Below are 15,182 nucleotides of genomic sequence, written 5' to 3' on the forward strand. Positions count from 1 at the left end.
TTCATGTTTGTGATTTTAAAGTTGTATTTGTTCCTATCCTGTTTTACTGTTTATTTCTATTACTTGTTTTTTATTTTATTTAACTATGTGTCTCTTGCTGCTATAATCCTGCAATTTCCCTACTGTGGGACTAATAACGGTTTATCTTATCCTTTTTCATCCCTGAACATGGTTGGAGTTTGAATGTCTTGCTGCGTTTGGAAAAAGATCTCTGGAGTAAGTATGACACGCAAACTTCCAGGTATGAACAGTTGTGGATAGGCATCAAATGAACAAATCCAGTCGCAACTACTTTTAAAACCAAAATGTCCAACAAGAGACCAAAAATAGACCCTTTACACCACTGACTTGACTTAAATGATAAAACATTTGCTGACATGGCGATTCAGCAAGTGCAAGATTTTCTAAAAATGTATTAACAACAGAATCGGCATCATTGAATTAATTCTTTTGAATTGACGCACAACTTTAATTAATAAGAAGGAGCTAAATGTTCTGGTCTACAGTATTATTCAGCACTGAAGCTCAATGTATAAAAAATACTTTAAACAGAATGAATTAAATACACATTCTGAAAATAAAGATTACACTACGTTATTCCAGCTGTTCTTTCCTGAAAACACTATTGCTCTTGCAAACCGGGGAGTGCGTTTCGTATTCAGTGCACTCTTCTCCTGCATCCTTTGCTCTCTGTACTCTGCCGAAACTGTCAAAGTCAGGGAGTAAGTGGCACAACGCTGGCATCTGTGGAGGGCCGTGTCAACGTTTCTTGGCCTGCCACCTTTGTAAAATCTTCCAGGCAGTATGGCTTTTAGCCCGAGCTAACTCAAGGATAAATAAAGGCTGGCTAAACTCCAGGCAGCTGGAGTCCCTGCTCCTCATGGGCCCCTCTATTCAGAGAAATAAAGGGATTCTCACTTCTGCTGTGTGCATAGGTTTGTATTGTCACTGCAGAGGGAGGCTCCTGCTTTTTGAAAGGAACGCTTCCACAACAAAAACCCTCTCTAGACAGATTGACTCATTATTTGTTTAGTTTAGCCCTACATATTTTGTTTTTGTGATAGAAAGTATACAGTTAGTGTCGCTAACTAACTAACTAACATATAAATTGTTGTAACTGCAAATGTTGTGGCACTGCACAGATATTCTCATTCAAGAAAGTAGCACAAGATTTATGGGATTACAGATTGGCCACCAACACAACATGAGCTCTTTGAATAATTAGAGCAGGATTCAGACGAATCTTTATTTAGTTTTACTGAGTGAGGCGCCTTCATCCCAAAAAGAAAAAGAAATAAACACGTTATTGAAGCTATTGTCCACATTTCACCAGCCACAATTGACCCTCCGTTCACCCCAGACCTCCGCTTCTACTCCGTCAAGCTGTCAGGGCTTCGTTACAATGGAGCCCGCAATCTCACTACTTAAGATAGAAGCTAAAGCCGACAGATCAGTGTAAAAGTGAACCATCACATCATCAAGTAATCGAGACTGAAGACAAATTAAATTAAAAAACAACAATGTTCCTGTGCAGCTGGGTAGGTCTTTGCTCATTGTTATAAATTATGAAGCAAAATCTGCATGTGTATACCTTCAGAAGTGCTAACAGTAGTTCATTATGTGCTAACGGTAGTTAATGATGTGCTAACGTACTCTGTTAATGGTAGCGCCACAGGAGTGTCCCTATTACACAATGTTAAGCCATCAATAGCTCAAAATCTGGTTGAAAGTCGGTTAATTAGTTGCCATGCTATGATTGGTCGGTCTGCGTTCAAGGGTGGGACATAGAGGAGAGTCCATTGTTTATCTAAAAGCCATTAAAGTTTCCAGAATGTAGAACGAAAAACCTCCCGCACACCTTCTGCTTCACCTGCAATTAAAGATATTTAGTGACAACATTTCTGTGCCCATTTCTGTGTCATGCAGGTAGAGATGACAGTGTGCGGGAGTTTTTTTGCGCTGTATTGTCGACCATAAGCTTTTTTTTGAAAGCACCTGTTGACCTACGAGGTGCAAACGTTTAATCTTTTTAGTTACTAGAATGTAAAACATGTCGAGCTATGGAGGCCCCTGCTACTTAGGAGATTTATATTTGTTGTTAAATGCTTTGCAGACACAAAAACAGACCAAACACACACACACATAATGACAACTCCCCCCTATAGCAGTAAACCAACACCATGCAGGTGTACAAAACATGAAGGAAAACATCTTCAACGACAAAGCGCTGAACACAGAAAACTGAGACACACACGCCAAAATCCATACACAACCTTCCTTTGAGCCAAATTAGATGCGGGCACTGGGGGAGGTCCTGCCGCAGCAGGAGCACATCTCACAGTAGAAACTGATACCAAATATGACACGTAATCTATTACAGTGTTCACCAGATACAGAACATAATTATAAGCCTTGAGCCTTTCTTTTTGCCTATGCTGAGAAAAAGAGGAATTTCAATAGGATATTATTCCTTGGGGATGGGGAGAAGAACAAATACAAAAGCGATAGATGTAGTGAGGAGGGATGGCAAAGTGCTTTAATTGTGTTGTCAGGAGTCTGTGAAAATGAATACAAAATATGTCTGCGTCAAAGAAGTGTTTATGGACTGAAGTTGAAGGGGAGAAAGTAAAAAAGGGCGAGAGATTAAAGATGTAATGATAAAAGCGTCAGCTAAATGACATGTAATGTAATGAGAATGCAGGGCAGGCCGGCAAAGAAGAAGAAAGAGACAAAATAAAGATAAGTAAACCAGCGCAGAAAAATGGTGAGACGTAAAACAAGAAGATAACCAGACCGGAGATGTAAAAGAAAACATAAAACAAACAGAACAGATAAAATGAAAGAACAAACGCACACGATTTGCTTTTCACTCCGACCTGTTCTGAGTTTCTGTAAATTAACAATCTGTGAGCACGTCTTTCATAACATGCCAAGCCACAAATTGAGCAAATGGAACGGACAGATGTACTGAGCATCTTTTCAAACTAGGCTAAGCATCATGTTACTGTTTCATTAAACTTCCTGTTCCTCATTTGGGTGACTGAATTGGTTTAAGACCACAGTGGAACATGGTATTCATCAAATCAGGATGTAACCTTCATTTATTTTTCATGCTAAACCCTTTGCTTTATATTTGGAAAAAAATGCAGATCTGTTTACTTTCATTGGTATCTTTCTATTGAAATGATGTGTATTAACGATGCCTGTTAATACCACTTCACGTTTATGTAATGCAACTGAGTGGCAGTCTTTTTGAGTAAAAATGTGAGCAAAATGTGAGCAATATTGGGAAGTCAGCCTGACCAAGTTTACTTGTTTTATTAATGTGAAACTTTTGACTTGATATTTAGTAGTATTTACCAGTAAAACTTTGTATACAAGCGTCAACTCATCACATATGTCATCAGAGCCACCCTCTGTGGCCTATCAGAAGTAATGCAAGTTGAAGGCATGCTTTTGCATTTGCTTAACTTTTTATGAAATGGAGTTGGAGTTACTGTAATTACGGTTTATCTCATCTCCACCTGTAATAAGACATCATGTAGTCGTCCATTCTATTTTGTATAATTTATCTGACGAAGCAAAGTAACTAGTAACTAAATTGCAGTGGAGTAAAAATAGCAATATTAGATATACATGGTTATAAAGTAAGTACCTCAAAATTGTACTTATGTAAAGCACTTGTGTTAATGTACTTTGATACTGTCCAACACAGGTAATACTATGTATCTTCTGAAGAAAGAGAAAACGTATTCATTATCCTGTTTGAGTAAAAACCAAAAAAAAAAGACATCTCAGGCAAAAATCAAAAAGCATTAACAATGAAGACTACAAAAAAGGAATTGCATACAATCTTCCCTCAAATGTCATCTGTACATTAGAAATACACAATATTTCAATAGACAAAGCGTGTTAGACTGTGCTCCAAAAGAAAAGCAGAAAAGAGAAGATTTACTTCTACATTCTGCTCAGGGCTGAACACACTAATCAGTAATTAATTATGAGTCTAGTGAAACGGCATAAAAAACACTATGTAATCCAAAACCCCGCTGAAAGCAGGCTTGGGTTAGGCAAATTTTCTCCCTGCTTCTTACCCCACTCTGCAATGCCTCACCAGAGATTATTGAACAAAACAAAACTAAGGAGACAAATGAATATTCATGATATGACATTTGCAGGGAGCTCATCATAGAGGCAGCCGGTGGCTCTGCATTTAAATGGGCACAACTCAAACATCGCTGCAAATAGTGAAACTCTGCACTACACCTCCAGGGACTCTAGATGTGTTTGAACTTGAATTGTAGAAATAAAGTGCCAATTATCCCTCTAATTGGGAGTAACAAAGCTGGCTGTCTGTTGTGCTTGGTCCCATGTTTACTGCGTATCTTTAAATCTCCAATTTAAAGGCTCTAATGAGTTCAATTAATTGAGAATGAGAGGAGTTATTTGGGAGGCAGAGCCTGTTGTTCAGAGCTGTACACCCAGGGGAATGAGGTGTTAACCAAATGCCAGCACGACGTATAAACTGACATCCCCGCTAATGTTCAATAACAACATTTTCATCAAATCACATCTATGTGTTTGTGTTATTAACATATGCTCTCCCAAAAGTATATGATCTCTGGTTTGAATAATAGCCAATTTACCTTGCACAATTGCACATACACTTTACAGCTTTACGTGCAGAACACACACCTCTCGTTGAACACAAGCAGCTTCAAGCCCTGCTAGCTGAGTCACTCGAGGCAATCTGCCGGACGATCGGTCCACCACAGACAGAAATATCTCCACAATTATTGCAGGAAGTGTTGTAAAATATCGCACAAACATTGATTGTCCTCAGAAGATGAAGCACGTTGATCTTGGAGTTTCCCTGACAAGCAGGTCAAAGTCTTTACTTATGCAGTGAAATCTCTCAACATCTACTGGACACAACATTTGGCACAAACATTCATGGTTCCCAGACATTAAAACATAGAAAGGTGCAAAAAGAATGCCAAGAAATTTGGTACAAACATTCTACCGGTTCTGTACAAATTGTATAGGGAAATTTGTCCGATACTGTTGCTTTCTAAAGTGAGATGGCAAATATAGTACATTTTACCGCTTGACTTCATTTAAAATGTTAGCATTGTGACTGTGAGCATGTTAGCTGACTATCATTTAACTGAAGCACCAATTGTGAAATACAGCCTTAAAGAGTCTTTTTTTTTTGTTGCAGAAATTAAGAAATCTGCATTTCTGTGTCAAGAACACGTGTGAAAGAGGTTCAAGGCTTGTCTGGTATATTTGCTCTTACTGCTCTAATTCCTTTGCAAAGCCAAAATACCCAGATCAAGCACACCGAGGTGGAATATTGTATTCATTGCAAGCATTTGAAGTGGGAGAGTGGATGTTTTTTTTAAGTTGAGAAGACTCAGGTTTACGTCAACAAAAACTAGTAGAAGTAGAATCTGTGTACATAGAAAGTGGTTGAGGTGAAAATCTTCCATTTAAATTACCCTTGACATTTGTCTGACAGAAGCCTAAGGAGGCAAGCTCATTTTGACAAGAATCTGACAGGCAAAGACGAGGCAAAAAAAAAAAAGTCTGCCTGCCTGTGTCACTTGTTTTAAGCTCATAACCCCCAAAAATGTTTTTTTTTAAAGAACACATAGAGAGAAAGGGACAGAGAGACTCACTCAACATAATCTCTGGACTAAGCTGATGTAGTAATATGCATGCCAGCAGTTAAACCGATCTGTGACGAAGCCTGCTGTGTTTCTCTCTGCAGAGCTCCATTCAGCCTGACAGCTGGACAGGAAAAAACAGCCTTGTAAACAGACTCCAAGTCAGATGGATGAATGAGGAGTTGTGCACAAGCTCCACTGATAAGACAGGGAAATGCATTTGTGTTCGGACCCAGTTCAATAAAAAATATTTTCCATCAACCACATTTCTATTTTTTCTGGACTTATATGGGAATGATGTGGTCTTTGTGTGGTTAGCTTTGGAATTTAAGAGATCAAATAAAATCTTATCCGTCGTTCACTACTGAAAGTTCATAAACAAAGATGAAGGCTGGGATGCAGATGGGTGCAAACAGTTGCCCAGCAGACAACAAAACAACATTAGAATTCATTTGAAGTCGTGTTTTTGGCCACCTGGCAAATTATTCAAATAGTTGCTCTCCTTTTAGCTCCGGTTGTCTCCAGCAACTCCTGAGGGAAATATCTGGCTCTTAAGCTGCTAAATGTTCCACTATGTTCATCAGCTTAAAAGATCCTCAGTGCTGATGGGAACTGCAGATCACATTATCATTTGATCCGGAAAAACACATACAACATAGCCTAATGATTTTCTCATTGGATCTGATCTGAACACTGATGTGAAAACAGCTATACACTACTGCAAGAATAACCTATAGAAGACAAATATTTCTAAGACCTCGTTATCAAGGAAAAGTGATGGATGTTACGTCATATTCATGTGAAAGAAACAATTCTCAATGAGAGGGAAGGTGAAATCTCTGCAATGTTCCTTTATTTAAAGTTTTTGTTAAAGCACTACTAGAGTAAAGGTCAGCTGAGAGAAACTTTGTAGAAAATTAAACCGGATATTCATAAATCTGTATTTCATCCAGCTAATTATCTTTCTCTAAATTTCAGGGAGATGATGTTCTGGAGGGGAAATCTCATTCATTAGAAGCAGCCAAACGGATTCAAGAGTGGATGAAAACAACGCATTAGAGCACGTTGAACATCTTTTAAGTCAAAGTCAGAGAAAAAAAAGATAAACACAGGAGGAGGGGGGGAAAGTACATAATAAAATATTAGAAAGTTGTTGTTGGATTGATATTCTATCTTTGAAGCATCTTACAGACAGGTCTTCCTATTCCTGTTGCAATATGATTAGCATCTGCGGGGTATCCGGAAACTAAACATGACAGATGTTTAACTACTTATTAGATTTGTGCACAGTGTAGAAAACAACGGTGTTGAAAATGTCTGGGCCAAGACATTTGGTGTGGCTAACATTTCTACAGGGATTTATATTACAAAAAAAGGATGAGGAGGCAGGAGGATGTCCTGACACAGAGGAAAGTTGAAGAGGAGCTTACAGCAACATAGTAAAAAATATATATATATATATATATTTAAAAACTTAAATTCCACCTCATGGAGCTGTGAATCCACTAAACACTGCTCTGCCATTATATTGTTGATCAACCAGTACAAGCAACCATCAGCACTACTGAGTTTTAGCATCTTTCATCAAGTACTAAAAAGACAATAACATGTGGTTTCTAGCTTATTTCCGCTGCCCACAAGTGGCAAAAACAATCAGGTATTGTAAGTTTAAGAAGTGCCAGAAAAGTAAAGCCAGAAAGTAAAAAATAAATTTGACACTATAACATACAATGTGTAGCATAAAAATATATAAATGGATTTCTAAATATTCCTTCTGAGAGACTCTTTGGCTGGAAATTGAAAATTGTATTTTCTGAGAAAAATGCTCATTCGCTTTCTGGCCAAGAGTTAGAGGAGTAGATCGATACTACTGTCATATCTGCACGGTAAATATGAAACTACAGCCAGCTGGAAAAAGGAGCAAACAGCTGGCCCTGCTTTGTCCAAATCAGAGTCCAAAATGAACACTTCCCAGTCGCCAAATGTGGGGAAATTCTGCCTTCGGCGAGTAAATTATAGGGATGCAGTGAGGTGAGAGAGAATGAATGTATTACTCAATAATATGTCATTTAGCTTTGGCAATTACTTAAGTTGAACATTCATGTCAATCAAGCTTCTTTGAAATTCATTGAGAGAGTTTGTGTGACGGTGAGTATGAAGTTCACAGTAACGTTATAGTTGAGAACTTAGCAATGCAGCGTCTGTACAGTTAAAGCCATGGGATGGTGAATACATGCTGCAACTCCTCAAGACCCACGCTGAGTTCCTGTATGTTGCCGAGTAAAAAGTGAAAGAGGGTTAGCCTGACAGTGAGCAACAACTTCGGCCCAGACTCTCATTTCAGTGACAAGCTGCCACTCAACGTTTTCTCAGCATCCGATTTTCAGTGTTTTCAGGAGTGGCCACTGTAAGTAGCTTATGTTGATATTGAGCCTATTTAATCATGTTTGTTTTGTCAGTTTGGGTGAGAAGAAAACACCTTAAGAAATTATCTTTCTTGTGCTTCAAGGCCAATATAATTGTCCTACTATTAATACTGCACACTACTATACAATTGATTGAGGACCAAAAAGCAAATATTATTTTTGATTGGTAAAAAAAAAAAAAAAAACAGTTGTCGGTCCAAAGGTAACAAAATCTACAGACACCTCAAACACGCACCAATTCGTATATTTTGGTTTAATCCGTTTAAAAAACAACATTGTGGTGTCCAATGTCCTTCTACCAAACACAACAGTCTAGTGTAGACTTTGTAAGATCTCTATCACATCTCTGCTGGAGTCGAAGGAGGGAGCCAGGGACAAATTGAGCCAGTTTTCACTCCAGCAGTTCAACTTCTGTCATACTGTTGTAGCCTAAGAAAAATACATGTGAACTCATCTCATCTTCTTGTACCAAAACAACCCTGGAGGACCGAACAGCAGCAGGTCTCAAGCACGACAACTATGCAGTTTCCACACCCGCCCTCCATTTTTATGCCCCATTGTCTGGTTCACCTCTATTCCCTGCCTTGTTTTCTCCTGATAACCCTTGTCTCTCTTCAGGCTGTCTCACCCCTATCTCAATCTCCCACTGTCACACACTCCATCAATCTAACCCGCTTTTTCTCGCTGCCTCTCCTCCTCCCTCTATTAAGTGAAGCGCTGCAGACAGGACGTTGACTGCTCCATACAATGGCCCTTGTATTCACATGGCTGTTTGTGTCTCTGCAGACGGAGGGGGCAAAAACATGAACAGCTCCCACGCACAGAAGTCCCTTTGTTCCTCTACATTGAATATACCTGAGCATAAGAGTGTGGGACGTTTTGCCAATGAATGGGTCAATGTGTGATTATCTTTCATCTGTTTTGTAGAGGTAGATATTAACAATAAGTCTGAAAACAACAGTGCAGTCATGTAATTTCCTGACAGTGATGATCTTAATTGTTATGTTCTATAGCAGCAAAACCGATCAGATGCCGACTTTCAGATTTAAGGGCGTTTGGATGTGTTCACATCCATATTGGCGATGCAAATTGTAGCCTATTTTAGCCTCCAGAATATATAAATAAAAAAGGACTTGAATTTTCGACAGACTTCATTGAACGTTAAGAGTCAAATTAAAGCTTAAAAAAAGTCAGCACTTAAACCATCTTGTCATCATCTCACGATGCTTTAAGTAGCCCGAATTTGCATCCTCTGTAATGGCCATCAGAGGATGACTCCTCTGTATAGACTTCTACAAGAAAATGATCCTCCTCATCACTTGATTTATTATATATGCGCGAGTTGTCCGTGTTTTTGTCTTTAACCCTTTTCAGTGTCTTTTCAGCTCATAAAAGTTCAATGCTATGTTTTTGGTCACCTAAAAAAAATATTTTTCACAGGGTGGTGTCACGGTTACTACGTCTACTTCTCATATTCAGTCAGTATGTAAAGAGCAAACACCAAACCATCCAAAATAATGTATATGCACTTAAAAATAAATAATATTAAAAAAATAATAAAAATGGTAAGTCAATCCATAGAAATGAGACGCTTTTCAAATGCTTGCATGTGTCATATTAGTTTTTCACATATGGAAATATTGATGTATATGTGAGGGGACATTAAACCTGTTCGTGTGTGTGCAGTCATTTGTACATTTATGGAAGGTAGATGGATGGGAAAGCCCACTTGCTGGGATTCAGTACAAATTGTCTGCCTTCAGTCTTTTCTTCCTCTTTAATTACACAGCGCTGAAAGCCAGAGGGTGCCTACCTAAAAACCTAATACTGCAGAAGGAGATCTCAACAGTGCCGTTTATCATGCGGAGTGCCGACAAAAGTGGGCCGGCTAAAATGTAGTCTCTCGTTCTCAGAATAGATACGCTGCCCACATCATCAAGAGCACTTCAGTTAAAATGTCAGTGGGGTTTTGGGGATATAAACAGATTATTCTATTGTACAGTGAGAATACATGAATAGGCTACAAATGGTTGTAAGAATTACAGTTTGTACAATGCAGTCAAAAAACAGTACAATGAGGATGTGGATTATTAAGGTGAAAAAGTGGTGTTAAAGTTCAGGCTTTTTGTTAAAATAAATCACCACAACCACTACACTACCAATACTACTTTTGGGTTTGAGGCTGTTCTCATCCACATTGATTCATTTTACAACAATACAGAAGGGCAATCATTTCATTTGTAGAGACAAGGAAAGAGTTTTTAAAGAGTGTGTCTGTCCTCATATTGCTGACTTTATTGTATATGTAGCCCCATTTATTAAAGTAATCAAGTCATTAACGCTTTCAAATGAAGGTCATACTGGATTGATGCATTTTTAATTTTCACACCTCCGGAAAATGGCTTGCATACAAAAAACATTGGCGGGGTGAATGGTGTTTTATAAACTCCATCAATACATACCAATTTAGTAATATGAATTATTAGGGCTGCTTGAATTATTGATTAATTTGCCAGTTATTTTACAGATTAATCATCATTAGAAATTGCCAATAAAATGTCATGAAATTGTGAAAAATTCCTGTTGAAGTCCAAAACCCAAAAGATAATCATGTTAATTTCATTTATAACAGAATATCATCAAATCCACACATTTAAGAAGCTGGAACCAGTGAGTGTTCTGCTCTTCTGCTTTTAAAATGACACACACAATTATCATAATAATTGGTGATCAACTTTTTGAATCATTGCAGCTCTATTAGTTCAGGCAAAAGAAGTAAGAAACAGTCGGAAAATTGGTGATTTCAGTGAGCAAATAAGTAAATAATAAGATAGCGTACAGACGCTATGTCACGTATATTCTCTCTGTTTACCTATTCCTTTTCATTATTTTGTGAAGTGCACTGCAATCAAGTGTCATAAAAGTACTATAGAAATAAAGAGTGCGTTTACTGACAATTCAATTCTTCTTGTTTAGTTGGAAAGCTATACAGACAGGTTCATTCACATGACACTGCAGGGGGTAATGAAGTGTGAGCTAGACTTGCATAAACACAAGAGTCGAGAGAAGCAGGAAGCTGAACTCAGCTTCAATTTCCTGTTCTCTGATAAGTGGAGGGATAAGCTACGAGCACGAACTTCTACTTGTCAAATTGGAAAAGGACAGGATGCAAGAAATGAAGGCACAACAGGATGCAACAAAACAAAACAGGTAAATATACTATTATTATATATAAATGTGTGTCTTTATGAACCTCTCCATTTTTCTTATACAAACAATAACAATGATATATAACTGCTGCTCCAACACATACCATTCACCGTTCATACCATTCAGCACCGCTACCGTTGCAGACGTCTCACTAATAAGACGAAAAACAATGCAGGCGAGAGAAAGGGACACGGAGAAACATTGAGATTTCTTCTCTCTGCTTCAGCAGAGCCACCTGGGGCAGCAATCATCAACTCATCCATCGCCTATTAGATACTGCTCTCACGGCAATCAGTAACCACGAAGGCATAGGCACAAGTTCCACGATGCACAGCAGCTATTTGAGCCTTCAGTGTATGCATGTTTTTTGTGGTATTCCGCTGTGTTGAGTCTGTTTAAGTCGAAGACCTATTTCACACATTCGCCACACAAAATACGGGAGGGTAACACATCAAGATAAGCACTTTAAAATTCATTAGGGGGGCTCATGGGGAACAACATCCAGCTGAGGCTCGACACAAGACTCTGCAAGTGTCAGTGGCTAATATTTTCTTTTTACTGGCATAAAAGGTGTCACTGGAAATCCCCAGGCGACAGTAGCATGGGAAGGTTTTATGGAAATATTTATGTGAATTCCTCACTCTTTTTTCGTGTATAGTAACAGTAGCACTTCGTTCAGACTTCCACAAAGCAATAAGGTGAAAGAAAGAGGGCGGAGGTGCGATGTAGAGCCATACAGATTGCGAGAGTGAGGAGGTAGAATGATGAGAGGAAGAGGTTTTAACGCTGATGGGGAAGAGGTAGGCTGAGACACAAAAACAGAAACAAGCCAAAAGAGAACAGAAGAGATTGCGAGGGCAGAAGGTCAAGAGGATAATGTGGAACGCAAAAGGGGAAAGCCAGAAGGCAGAGTTTTGACTTTACCTTCAGTGGGGTTGATAGCTGCTGGTAAGCTGTCCCATGGGAGCATCCAGGCAGGGCAAGGATGAGGGGCGAACACTGCCTCAATGCCATTTTCCTGAGGGAGGAACACACACACACACACACACACACACACACACACGTTACCATAGAAACCCCTCCACAGCCTTGAGGTACTGTGGTCCAAATGGTTGTAATGAAGCGATTATAAGAGTACTATTCTTAAACAACCCCTGTGTTACCTTGCTCACATTGTTCTGAGGCTATACCTGAGGGAAGGCCACTGCTACTGCACTTATTATTTTCTCAAGAGACAACATGCCTATGCTCTTGCACAGCCAAACACACTTCAGCAAAAAAAAAAAAAAAAACGGAGAAACACTTTAAAATCGAGGACAGGTACGGGAAGTGAGCACACATGGACACATTTTCTTTTCGTATTCTCTCTCTCTGATGATAAGAGGGTTACAAATATAGGCCTGTTCATCGGTACAGTCTATAAAAAGTCAGGAAATAGATATTGAGTCTTTATCGTCACAAACTATTTAATAGACACTTATAGAAACAAATCTCTGAACAGCTGTACATTACTGGCCTTCCTCGTGTATAATAGGTTTACATGGCCTCTAATAAGTATGACACCATCTCACGATTAAGGAGTAAAAGGTGTGTGTGCTGCAGGCCAGGTGTCCACAGGTGTCCAACAAAATCCATCTTGTGTTTTATTTCCAAGGTATTGTAGTCTCCGGCAATATTAACTTGCTTTTGGGGGAGTTTAAATTGAGGGTTTGAATTCCAGAAAATCAAGTCTTTTATTGTAGTGAAAATATTTTTTTAATGTATTTAGTCAATACTACAAAAACTGATTGTGGCAATGCATAATATCATAAGAATAACTTTGAACAAATTATTCAGATTTAAAGTAATCCAACACATTCAGCCACGATCCAAAATGATTGTTAATGATTGAACTGAAAGAAGGCAAGTCGTTAAAATATATGAAACGCATTTAAAAGATACTGCGGATGCCTTCGACAATGGCAGCCTGGCAAGAAAAGAGCTCAAATAAAGGTCTGTGTATGCAAAAAATAATAAGCTGGGCCACATTTTCACAATGCACCAGTCATGTTCTGAAGTTGAGGTGAACACCACATTCTAGCTAGTAGAGATGAGTCTTAAATTGCAAGCAATGGCCAAACCCTCATGCCCGACTGTGAGGAGTAAGTAACCAACCACACAGCTGTCTAGTTTCAGTTTCCGAGGTCAGGGATGGACACATACTTTCAGTAATCCCAGTTTTCCTGTGAGCCCCATTCTGCCAACGCTGCCTTGTGTTTCTCCATCTCCCTCTGTGTATTCTCTTCTTCCTATCTGTGGGAATTATGTGCTTCAGTTTTGCTTCTTGTTTGTTTGTGTAGTTTTTTCAGGATACGTGGTGGGGAGAGGTTGTGAGGCTGTTTTTGGAGAGTTTTCCTCCGTCCGGATCGAGGGTCGAAAGGGACAGAGGGAGCTGAATGCAAATTTGTTATTTTTGATATTGGGCTATATAATAAGGACTAGACTTACTGACACAAAATGCAAGATTTTCCATGATTAATACTAATCATGTTAACTCACTAAGGCTCCTTTTCTGGATCACCCCCATTTTTTACTGATTGAATTTTTGGCTCAGTGTATTTAGAAACCTGTCAATCAATGTGTTAGTGACAGCGGGCGGGTTTTAGTCTTGGATTTTGAATTTTGGTAGCGTGGCTACTCTTTTGTTTACATTTGGATCACAGGTAGCGCCTCTCCAGCTCATTGCACAAGCAGTTTGACTGGCATGCATCAGTGTGTGTTAACTGAAGTGAGAAAGAGGGAGAGTTTATGAGCCATTTATATTGTGAATAGAGTAGCGGGATGAGCTTGGTGCCTCTGGTTTGCAGCAGTGAGGGATCATGTGTCACCATGTCAGACGGCAGTCCTCTCTGTCTCCATGCACTTGCCTTGGGACGCACACATATGTGAGGACATACGCATGCACACACGCACACACACAGCTTGGCCAAGACAACACAACAGCTGCAGTGCAGACATGATGGTGACGACACGCAGCCATCCTTATAATCCCTCTAGGCAAAGAAAGAATGGTGGCCATTGTGTGTGTGTGTGTGTGTGTGTGTGTGTGTGTGTGTGTGTGTGTGTGTGTGTGTGTGTGTGTGTGTGTGTGTGTGTGTGTGTGTGTGTGTGTGTGTGTGAGAGTTTGTGTGTGTCTCTTAATTTTAATGTCTGATTTTAACCTACCATGAAAACTGTCATTTGTGCACATCTGTGCTTGTTTAAATTCAATCCATCAGCCTGACATGTTAGATACATCCCATCCTGACCACCCAGCTCACTCATCCAAACTGTTTTAATACTGCTTTTTTTTCCCTTTGCTCCCTTCCCGTCACAAAAAAAAAAACAACTCATTGATAGACACTTAGGAAACAGGAAATTAAAGCTGAGAAAGCAGAGCAACAAGGTCAAGTGAACAGTCTAAAAGCTTAGCAGTGAGAGGTTAGGGAGTCTCCTTTTGAACAGCTGAATCTGCTTATCTCCTTCTGGAAAAGTGAGGAGAAAAAAAAATGTGCAGGAGCAATATTTGGTGTGCTGTAGAGCTAAGAATCCTATAAATTTGTATGACAGCGTGCGCTTCTGGCCAATGCGTCCTGAGGGAACTGTATTTTAAGAGCATGGACACATGCTATTGTAGAGGGTGTCTTGTATCTTTACACTTAGATTTTGAGCCATTACAATAAACTACCTAATTTGACTAAAAAAACATTGTTTTGTTTTGGACTGGATTCATTGTTTTTATTGCACCTTAAATGAGCATAAGCTCAATGTGCATTGTCTGCACTATTGCAAGTGGCAACAGGATACACTGAATGGTGCATTTTATTACGCACTAAGGGCAGTACAATACTGTTCATAT

At 39.2% G+C, this 15,182-nt stretch overlaps 1 protein-coding gene across 1 annotated transcript in view; it reads right to left on the reverse strand.

Annotated features, from left to right (window-relative positions):
• gstcd (glutathione S-transferase, C-terminal domain containing) overlaps positions 1-15,182 on the reverse strand; it is a 45,287-nt gene that overhangs the window by 26,170 nt on the left and 3,935 nt on the right. The window contains exon 5 of the mRNA XM_068588882.1: positions 12,230-12,323. Coding sequence (XP_068444983.1) covers positions 12,230-12,323 — 94 coding nt within the window. The remainder of the gene's footprint in view (positions 1-12,229; positions 12,324-15,182) is intronic.

The sequence above is a fragment of the Clinocottus analis genome, unplaced genomic scaffold (assembly GCF_023055335.1).
Source record: "Clinocottus analis isolate CAN_PGR_092001 unplaced genomic scaffold, fCliAna1.0.p SCAF_22, whole genome shotgun sequence".
NCBI lineage: Eukaryota > Metazoa > Chordata > Actinopteri > Perciformes > Cottidae > Clinocottus > Clinocottus analis.